The sequence below is a fragment of the Calonectris borealis genome, chromosome 1, assembly GCF_964195595.1.
Source record: "Calonectris borealis chromosome 1, bCalBor7.hap1.2, whole genome shotgun sequence".
Classification (NCBI taxonomy): Eukaryota; Metazoa; Chordata; class Aves; order Procellariiformes; family Procellariidae; genus Calonectris; species Calonectris borealis.
Window position 1 is genome coordinate 200,205,241 of NC_134312.1, and position 10,821 is coordinate 200,216,061.

A 10,821-nucleotide genomic window follows, 5' to 3' on the forward strand; every position below is an offset into this window, starting at 1 on the left:
CATCTCTGGGGGCTGACAATAAGCCATATCATCCATCAGATTTTAACCTGAACTTTGCATTCTGGCCCTATAGATTGCCAGTTCTCCATTATGAATGGCTTCATATTTTTAGCGTCATTTCTTAGGGAAAAGAGGTTATCCAATTATACTGCACATCCATCTGCCTGCCTGTCTGTCCTTCCTTAGCTTTTCAACCAGTTTCAATCAGGAGGCAAAGGTCTTCAAGAAAATTAAGTTCCTATCAGTTTTGCGACTAATCAGAGGCAGGGTAAAGAAGAGAAATCATTTGCACGTCCCACTTGGGAGTGGTGAGCTATGTAATATCTGCAAACTGACAACCCGGTGAGCATGGACAGCTAACGCTGTCTCTTTCTCCATGCAAGAAACACAAAAGGCTGGAGAATTTGTGTTACTGCAGGGACAGAAGGCCAGGGAGACCCATGTCTTGGACTGTGAGACACAAACCCCTAGGAAAGCAGGCTCCTTCTGTTCTTGGAACAACTATTTTATTAAAGCAGTGAGCTTAGTAATTTACAAAGAATTTCTTGTGCATATTTCTTCAGCAAAGAATGTTTTGAGTAATTCACTCTGACAGTCAAACATATTGCAAATACAAAATATAAATTGCATAGAAAAGTGATGTAACATTCACTTTCCCAAGTCTATGCATTTAAGCTCTAGCAATAACCACATTTTCTTTTTCTGAATATCTGAAGTGTAAAGTAACTGATTCACTATGTTTATCTGTTTAAACGATTACTCTTACTGATGATTATCAACATTACTGATTCATATTACTGTTGTTGTTCTGCCTTTTTGCTGCCTAACTGAACCATAAAAGTACTCATGACTTTGGCAGTTCTTTATCCCATTCATCAGCTGCACAAGGATTGTGACTTATGATAACTTACTCACTCCTCACAGGCAACTTGTTTACGTCTGCCATTGCATTCATTCCCTTTCTCTCTTCCTCTCCATCCTGCCAACCTTTTCCTCCTCCATATTGCCATTTATGCTAAATCCCTTTTCTTTGGCCTTTTCCACTCACTGGTTCTCACCATCTCTGCGTCTCCCCTTCTCCCATGTCCACACATTCTCCATCCCAGCCTTGCCTCTCATTCTACAACCTCTTTTTCTGCCTCCCACATACACTGTCAAGATCCATACCTTCTGGCTTCCTCCCCTAGCCTGCTCTTTGCTCAGAAGGCAGTCCCCTTCCCCTCTTTACCTTTTCTCTCTCACACAAAATGTTACTAGAAAGGGATCAGTGAACCTGGACACCCCAATAAAAACACTTCTTCAGGACCTTCCTCACACTCCTCCATGGATCACATATATGGAAGCTGGACTTCCCTCTTACTCCTTCTGTTTTCACCTGCCCGCTAATCACCATCTTCTCATGTTTCCTCCCACTCTCACTGCTGTCCCACTCAGTTCCCTCCCCATCCTTTTCCCTGTTACCGTTACTCCTCTCTGACACAGGTATCTTCAGCTACACCCAAAGCCACTCTCTATCACTTTAACTCCTCTCTGAGTGTCTCTCTTTGCAACATTTACACCATCAGTCGACCACTGCCATCTTCTCCTCCGCGCTTCTAATGAACCCCAGCGAATACGCAGCCTCCCTTCACTTTAGACATTCGCTTACCCTTTGAACCTGCCATCCTCTTCCTCAAATACAACAGACTTCTCTAGTCTTTGTCAACTTTGGAGGTTGATACTTCACTACTAGAAGAGGTTGCCTTCTACTATTTGAGGAGTTACCTGCTCGATTTCAGGTTCCCCCTGCCCACGATCTACCCAAGTGTACGTCAGATGTCTCAGGTATTCCCAGGTAAGGCTCACATCGCGCACACACACACGCAGGTAGGCTGGTTTGCCAGTCTAACCCACATCTGAAATACCAAGTTTTACTCCTCCCTCACACCCATTACTCACTCCTGCTGCCATCCCGCAGGGAGCACCAGCTGAACTTTCAGGACAAGACCACCAAGCCTCTTGCCCTCATTCCTATACTTTTTATAACTTTTATCCACTCCTATTTCTCATTTTCTCATCCACATATGCCACCCTTTACCTCCCCCTCTACTTTCTTTTGTCAATTCCTAGAAAGCTCCCTGCCTACACACAAAAGGCAGCAACTTTGTCTCACCTGAGGTCTCTAGTGAAAGGACAGGTTTACAAATCTTACAGTACATCCTTTAGTCTTCAGTGACCTGCTCTGGCCATCAGTCTCCATTGCTTGTATCTAAATTGTCGTCCGTCCACATTATTACTCATTCCTGATTTTGTCACCTTTTCCCTCTCCCGTATTCATTATGCCACCCCCAGGGTCTGGTTTCTAATTAGACTGCAAGATACTTAAAGCAGAAACAGTGCTTGTACAGGCCTAGTGCAACAGAGGCTTGTAGGAGCCATCAAGTATTTTTCCCACACAACGTTAAGGATCGTGACTGCCCAAGACAAGCGGGAACTTACCGAGCCGTACAGTTCCCCTTTCTCATTCATTCCAAGGTAAAGTCCACTGTCGACTCCTCGGATGCTGACCAAGCCCACTGCTATACTGATAAATTCCAGTATACCTATAAAATGCAGGAAAAAACAAACAATGTACATGTTGTTTCCATTGAAAGATTTTTTTTTCAGATGTGACTGATCCCTGAGCAACAAGCAGCTATTTTCAAAGATGTTTTCCCATTTTCAGAGTTGTTTGGAGGAAGGTGAGGAACAAATGAATATATCTTAAAGTACGATACTTGAACAGTGAAGTCCTTTGAGTCTCTGCTAGAATGATGCATTGCAGACAGCATTAACATCCCAAATTAAAAGATTACTCTCAATCTTTCTCATCATTTCTAAACACAAATCTAAAGCTCGGTCATATTCTGATTTGCACAACAAATAATACATTCAAAGAAAAAAAAACACAAGTTTTTAGATTGCCAAAATTAGCAGTATTAAAGAACCTATGAAATTTGCCCTGCAAAATAAATTCTGAAAAAATACATTTGAATCAGAATTGTGAGATGGAAACAATGTTACACATGGAACCAAAAGAACTACTTCCAGGCATCAATGAATCAGGAATATGTGGAAAGATTTACTCACAGTATGATCTTCCAGAGGCTTGAGAAATGAAAATCCTTAGTATGGTCCAGAGTCTCACACATTTCTGTCTAGATATTAACCATCTCTCTGGTGTGCTATTTTTTACTCATCTCAAATTTGAAAATTAAAATATTCTAAACTTAACTAATAGTGTATGAATGATTAAGTCTTCCTGTGCACGTAACAGCAAGCTCACACAGACATTTGTGCTCTAGAGGTAAGAACATTTTGCAGAGAAGCACTGTTTCGGCAAAGCTCCTAGGTTCAGCATCAATGTGCACGGTACAGCAAGGGTCTGTATCAAATAGCTCATCTGGTTCTGAGGGTTTGGGGTTTTTTTGGCAGCCTTCCCTGCAAATTGCTTACCTCCTTCAATGCGGATGCTACCAGCCAAATCTTGCATAAACCTCGAAGTCTTGTGGAAAAAAAATCAAAATTACTTCCTATTTGGGAGCATTCGTGTAAGATGGTAATGATCTCACAGGAGTTATCCAGCAACCTTCAGAAGCACGCTGCTGTGTTGTGCTACTTTCTGAGCCACAAAATAAAGCACAGAGTAGCATTTTCAATAGCTTTTGTGAATTTTCATGTCTAAGCACACCACGTAACTATTTTTAAAGCTTATTGGAAACTATATTTACATGAAATAATAAAATAACAGTATAGTACGTGTCGAGCCTCCCGTGGCCAATAAAAAAGCACTTTCATGGATTTTTTGAACAATTAATTTGGCATCTCCCGCAAAATAGTTGAGCACTAATCAATAACAGGCATGAATCACATAAATCTAACACAGCACAAGTTGAAGCCAATAGGGAAAATTTATAGCCAAGCTAATGTAAAGATGAAATGTATTCCCTGTAAAGGACTATTGATCATTACCTTATATATTATTCAGTACTACAAACATCATAGTCTTATTGTTTTGATAACCCTGTTTTAAGGCCTGGGCATCTTAAATTATTCTCTACATATGCACAAATCAAAAATACTGGGAGGAAATATTTAGTAATTATGGATTTTTTTTGGAGTAATAAAAAGTGGTACCATGCTGTTTATCTGGTATAAGTCGTATCTCAGATACAATCAATCCATTGAGACAATTTAAACATTCCCATTATATCTGGCCATGAAATACTCCCAGATTTCTTTACTAAGGCTTCTTCTGTAAAGCTTTTACCAAACTATCATATTACCTGATAGATATTACCAAGCAATTTTAACTGAGGTTAAATCTTATGTTAGAGGTGTAATATACCAATACTACAGCTAGGTTAGTAATTCTGGCATCTTTCTCATCAGTATAAATGTAGACTTTAATTGCTGTCCTCATTTCAAATATGTGGGTACATGCAGCTTAGTGTGTCAAAAGAACAAAAAAATCACTGTCACATCCTATTTAAGTGCAGAAGATGAATTTAAGGTACTTGGCAAAACACATCCACACATTTGAGATCAGAATAGAGACTTGTTCATTTGAAATTTTCAAAAGCCTATTCACAGCAAGTTTTATGTGCCATGCTGTTAAGTCCTTCAAGAGATTATCTGGGGCCAAGCATGCAGTCTTACACAAGTCTTGCCAGTTTAAGGATTGCATGATTTGGCCCAACACTCCTGTGAATATTTTCACTGTATAGTTTCTATAATATACAGATAGTACTTAGGACCTGAACTAGATATTAAAATAGATATTCCTCTTCAAAATGAGGCTGGACCAAATGAAAATCAGGACAGCTCCAAACTTTAAAAGCCAGAGCCCTATTTATAGCTAAAAATGGGGGAGAGAAGAAAAGGAGAGAGGAAATGACTGTCTCAGTACATGGGATGCTGAATATCTTCTTGTCGGACATTGAACATTTTCTTTAATGAAACCACTTCAAGGCAAAGACCTGCTCCTCCACAAAGAGGTTAGGAAGAAAGTTTTGGGGAAAGTTATTCCTTACATGTCCACATCAGCCCTTCACGCACCTTCTTCCACATGATCCAACTTTGACCAGGCTGAATGGCAGCAGGACACCAGCCTGACCGTGAAGGCCAGTCCTGCTCTCCTGCTGGGCTCACAGGGTCGTTCACAGCGTGAAATTTTAACTCTCATGTAGTTTAGCTCTAGTGAAGAACAGACTTGCAGAAGCGTTTGCCTCGGCTTTAAGCAATGAACGTTTTTGCAACTACAGATCTTTTTGTTGCTGGTGTTCCGCCCTTTGCACATTTTTGTCTTTGGCTATATATAGGCTCTCTTTGTAGTGCTGGATTGAAGCAGTTTAGCTTCCACTTAGCACCCTAACACACCATCAACGAATACGGTAAACAAGCATCTCTGCCAGCCACTTCTCTGTACGACTTCCCGGGGAAGCAGAGAGAAGGGAAGCGGCGGAGGACCCGCAGGCAGGGCGCAGGCCGCTGGAGCTGTGCTGCCGTCTATTTAGCAAGCGATCGTTCACCCGGGGAAGAGCAGAGGGGCGCGGAAAGCAGAGCCCTTTGTGGCTGAGAAGCTGCCGGGAGGTCAGCCCGGTGATGGGGCGAGGGCAGGGGCTTCCCCGGCATCCCCCCGACCCCGACCCTCCCGCCCGCCGGCCGGGGCTCCGCCGGGATGCGTCCCGCCTGTCGCAGCTGTCACCGCTCCGCCCGCTCCCCCACATGATGCCAATTAAGAGACGGGAGCGCAGACAGCCACAGCCCCCCAGGAGGCAGCAGCGCCCTTGCCGCCCCGCATCCCCTCCCCGCTGCCAACGCTCAATAGCGAGGGAGGCTGCGGGGGCTGCTCGGGGCCCTTCCCTCCCACTAAAACCTGGCCCCCAATTTTCACTCCCGGGGGCCAGAGCCCTCCGCATGCATCACCCTCCCCCCCCGCCCCGGACTGCCGGCTCTCCCCGGAGACCGCGCGGGGGGGGGGCGGGAGGAGGGCAGCTCCGGCCCCCGCATCCAGCAGCAGAAGCGGCGGGCGGCCGCAGGGCCTCCCCCCCCCGCCGGCCGGAGCCGCCCCCCGCGCCCTCCCCGGCGCTGAACCCGCCTCGCCAGCCCGAGAGCCGGAGCAGGCAGGGCGAGTTGGAGAGACGGGAGGGCGGGCGGCTGCGCGGCTCCCGCAGATGATGAACGCAGCGGTTCCTTGTAGCAGCAGGTCCCGGGGAGCGGAGGTCACCTGCTGACAAGCTTTTTTTTTTTTCCTTTTCCTGCATGCTCCTATTTTTTTAATGCTGTGCATGCAGTACTTGTGCTGACGCACAGAGGCACGCCTCTCCGCTGTTACAGAGTTCCTGAATTTACAATGACTCCACTGTCTAGCAAATGCCCTAGACTAAAGGAGACTGCATGAAAAAAATTTTCTTTTGTCACCCAGGAGAGATAAGGCTTTGATCACCTGAGATCGCATTACGGGGGCGACCGAACCGGGCTCTCCCGGGGAGCTCTTCTTTTAGAGATGGACATCTTCCTGCAGGAATTGCGAAATGCCAGGGCTCCCAGAACCGGGCGAGTATAGACACACAATATGGCTCGGTGTATTGTATGCAATAGGCACACATCCAACATAGCATCACAAAAGAATTACTCTTATCTGATGTCTCTCCAGAGGTGTGTGCGTGTGTGTGTGTGCGGGGAGGGGGATTCCCACAGGGCAGAGCCCAGAGAGGAGTTTACGCGCAGCCCCCGGGGTTTTCTCTTTGTCCTCCTTATTCCTGGAGGAAAACTTCCTTCTGACTCGTCCCCCCACATCGACACACACACACGCAGGTTTCCCTCACGCGCTCAGAGGAGACCAAGTTAGCCCGCTCTCCCCCGGGCAGCTCCCGAGTCAGGATGCAGACCTTCCCAGGATAATCAAAAGACTTTACAATCACCAAAACCCAAATAGCATCTGCTATTCGGTCACCTCGCGACAAACACAACAGCAATATCACGGCACCGATACAAAAGCACCGAGATCCCTTCCCGGCCCCCAAATCAGCCGGGAGCCCCGACGCACCCCGTGCCTTTGCCGTGCCCGGTCTGCCCGACCCCGGACCGAGCAGCGGCGTCACCGGCGCACTCCCTGGGAGAAGAGTTATCACAAGGGTGCATCCTGGGGAGGAGAGGGCGATCAACCCGAGAAGGGCAAAATTAATCTATTTAAAGCCAAGGCGCTGCAGGGGCTGCAAGAGCTCTCCCCCGGAATCATCAGCTTCCTACAACCGCGGCTGGAAAGCCATTTTTAAAAATAGACGCCGCGAATAATGTGGTCACCGCCGCCTTGCGAAGGGAACAGCTGGCGGCCCTCCTCCGGGGGCGGCGGGGCCCCGCGGGGTGCCGGCCCCCCGCAGCCCCGGCTGCCGGTGCGCGCAGCGGCGCGGACGCCCTACACCTGCTGTCGGCCCCGCACCGCGCCTCCCCGCCGGCCCCGCACCGCGCCCGCCGCTGTGTGCCCGCACCCGCAGCGGGCAGGGGGAAACCTGCGACTGTGGCTCAGCGGCTAGGCACGGCGTCTGCCTGTGTCAAGGAACATGCCCAGATGCACGGGTCCCCCATTCCCCTCACTGCGCGGCTGCCTAAAACACTTTCCGCACTTTTTCTCGCCAGCAAGCGTGGATGTTGCGCCCCCGGGAGACCCGCGACGCTCCCCCCTTCCCTCCCCGGCGACCCCGGGCGGGCGGGCGGCGTGGGAGGGAGGCAGAGCCTAGAAGCAGCGTGAGCGTGTCAGGGAGCAGCGGCTGGCGGGGGATGGAGGATAAACCTGCGACCATGCGTGCCTCAGCCCTCTCCCTTTCCCTCCCCCCCCGCCCCTTCCCTTCTGCGCCCTTTGGAGATCATCTCCTACAACACCGGTATTATCTAAACAGCTTCACAAAGCAATAAAATACAGTTTAGATATCGTTCAACATCTGGCATTAAAATACGAAGAGAGAAAAAAAAAATCACCACAGGACTTTGTTTTTACGACTGAATTTAAGTGCTGTCACGTTGGTTCACTCACAAGTTAACTCCTTCCAACAGCTGGGAGCGTGGCGAGCTAACCTGGCATATTTTCCTCTCCCCTCCTTAAAAAAAAACAAAGAATCGGCTCATCCAGGCTGTTTTAGTTACTTTCGTACGTTCCGTCTGCCGGGCCTTTAACAGTCTCCCTGGCAGCAAAGAAGGTCCAGGCCCACTTGACTCGCGTGTGCGTGTGTGCATGCACAGGCTCTGCAGAGTGGCCGAAGCCATGAGCCCTCCAGCCCTCGCTGCTGAGTCACAAATAGCGTCCCCTGGAAATGAAATCCAGGGAACGCTCTTTCAAATTCGCTGCCAGCTTGACACGCCACACAGCTCGGGAAAGGCAGGTTTTGGCGCAGGCTCCCCGGCGGGTCACGGGGGAGCGCGGACCCCGGGCGGGTACCTGCGCTCCCTCCCTCCCGGGGCGCCGGGCAGCGGCAGCGCCGCGCGGCTGCCGGCTGCGGGGCCGGGCTGGGGCGGGCGGCGAGTCCCGCTGCGGACCGGCGGGCGCTGCCGGTGAGTCCTCGCCGAGAAGCCAAAGAGGCTGGGTTTGCAATTCAGGCAGTTACTAGGGCAGGTAATCGGCAGAGAAAACGAAAGAAAAGCCCTCGATAATTTGCGTACAGGACGGCAGCCACTCCCTTCAGGAAACTCGGTGAATTTTAAATTGTAGTGGTTAATGATTAAAACCCCTTTAAACTCGCGAAATCAAATCATTCGGCAGAAACGTCCTGAGCAAAAATTCCACCACCACCGCCACCACCTCCCAGTACGTGTCTGCTCTGAAGCAGAACTTGGGGCTACACCAACATCGCTACCAAACACCCGGCGACTTCGGCGAGGGCTGCTGCTCCGCTGCGGTGGTGCCGCTTGTGTACATCTGCAATCCCGGACACATTCATTTTTTCCCTCGGCGGATCAGCCATCAGCACAAAGCCCCCTCCCCGCCCGCCTCGCACCCCCCCGCCGTCCCCCCGCCCGCAGTTCTGCCCCATTATTTCATCACATGACCACTAAAGGGTTAAGGATAATACCTACCAAATCTGCTGTGGTCTTGCCTGGTTCCCTGGATAGTACCATTGGGGAAGATTTCTAAATGAAATCCAGTCCTGCAGTATAGCTGCCTCCGCCTGAGGATCCCCTTTAAATGGTCCAAGTCCGTGACCGCAGGCCCCCTGGGTAGCCCACCTGCCTCAGACTGACCCAGGTGGTCACTTAACAAAACCGGACTATCCACCGGCAAAACGGGCACATTCCCAAAGGGTACTGCATCCTGCACACCGAAATAGTTCCCAACTTCACCTAAGGGAGCCATCAGAAGATTCTGCTTTTAGAGAATAAGAATAAACAATAATGATGGTGCCAAACCCAGGAGATATAAGATTAGGTATATTCCACTCCTCTCCCCTCCCTAGCGCAGTTACAGAGAAAATGTTCTTTCTTCAATCCATTAAACGCATAAATAAAAGTAATATTCTGTTTTGACTGGTACAGGTTCAAGGTCAAACCAGTTAGTCTAAGAAACCACCACTTTATACTCACACACTGACATATTTATAAACATATAGATGTGTATATCTATATAAATGCATATATCCCCAGCTCTTAGCAAGCAATACGGTCTTCAGCCCATCCAACTGTAATAAAGAAAAAAAATCCGTAGTTTCTCCATTTGGTTTAAGATAAGAATGACCATAGCAACTTAAATACCTAGGCGTTATAGGGATTTTTTTTTTAAGATGCACAGGCTACGTCAGGATTTATGGATTCTGACTCCAGAAAGGCATGCGCTGTTTTTACTCTATAACAGACTGCATACATCAGCATGAATCCTGCAAAGGGGGAGGGGGGAAATCTCACGTTGTTGGCTGAGATAAATCCAAAAAAAAAAAAAAAGGAAAAAAGAAAAAGGAAAAAAAACTTTTGACGTCCAAATCTATTATCCAGAATTCTCAGGAGGCTCAGCAGATGTCCACTGGTTTAGGATTTTTGACGATCCACAAGCAAAGCAGCAACATACAAGTGCTTGTGTCTTTCTTGGCTGGCTCGAAACAGGTGTTGCTTCTGCAGGGCTCCCTGTGAAATGTTGTACTCCAGCACTGAGCTGCAGCTCTTGACTGTGGATCTCCATCCAGCACGCAGAGTGGCGCAGGAAGAGGCATTGGGCTGGGTTTAAGGTAGTCCTGATTGCTGCTGGAAGGATTCTCCGAGGTCCTAGCGCTCAGCCCTACCTGCTGCAATACAGAGCCGCTTCCAACGCCAGGCACGGCGTGGAGCGGCTCTTACTGCTCTGCGGCAGCGCGGCGCACGCAGGCAAATAAATAAATAAGTGGGCGAAACTTTGGGGGAGGAAAAAAGCGGCGCGATGCTAAATATATCGAGCCCGCCCGCTGCGGGAAGCGGGCTCCTCGGGAGATGCCCGCATAGCCCGAGTCCCCCTTGACATTGGGGGGAGCAGGGAGGGCAGCGCCCTGCCGGCGGAGCCCGGCCCCGGCCCCGGCGCTCTGCCCCGCCGCAAGGGAGGCGGAGGCGGAGGCGCAGCCGCCCCGCAGCGCAGCCCCGGCCCCAGCCCCGGCCCCGGCCCCGGCCCCGACCCGCGGCCGGCCGGACCGCGCCTCAGGTAACCGGGCTGCCGCTGTCCCAAGCGGGGTTGAAACTCAGCTCCGGCAGGCAAACCGGCGGGGTCGCGGGAAGTTTGGAAGCCGGGGGAGGGGGGGGTGTCATTATCGCCCACGCCGCATTTTTCTCTTTCGCCACACCGGCCCCCCG

General features: G+C 49.5%; 1 protein-coding gene across 1 annotated transcript in view; it reads right to left on the bottom strand.

Moving 5' to 3' along the window:
- FGF9 (fibroblast growth factor 9) overlaps positions 1–10,191 on the bottom strand; it is a 30,336-nt gene extending 20,145 nt beyond the window's left edge. The window contains exons 1-2 of the mRNA XM_075139934.1: positions 9,091–10,191; positions 2,479–2,582 (exon numbers count right to left, since the gene is read on the bottom strand). Of these exons, the coding sequence (XP_074996035.1) occupies positions 2,479–2,582; positions 9,091–9,367 (381 nt within the window). The 5' untranslated portion in view covers positions 9,368–10,191. The remainder of the gene's footprint in view (positions 1–2,478; positions 2,583–9,090) is intronic.
- Between the last annotated feature and the right edge of the window lie 630 nt (positions 10,192–10,821).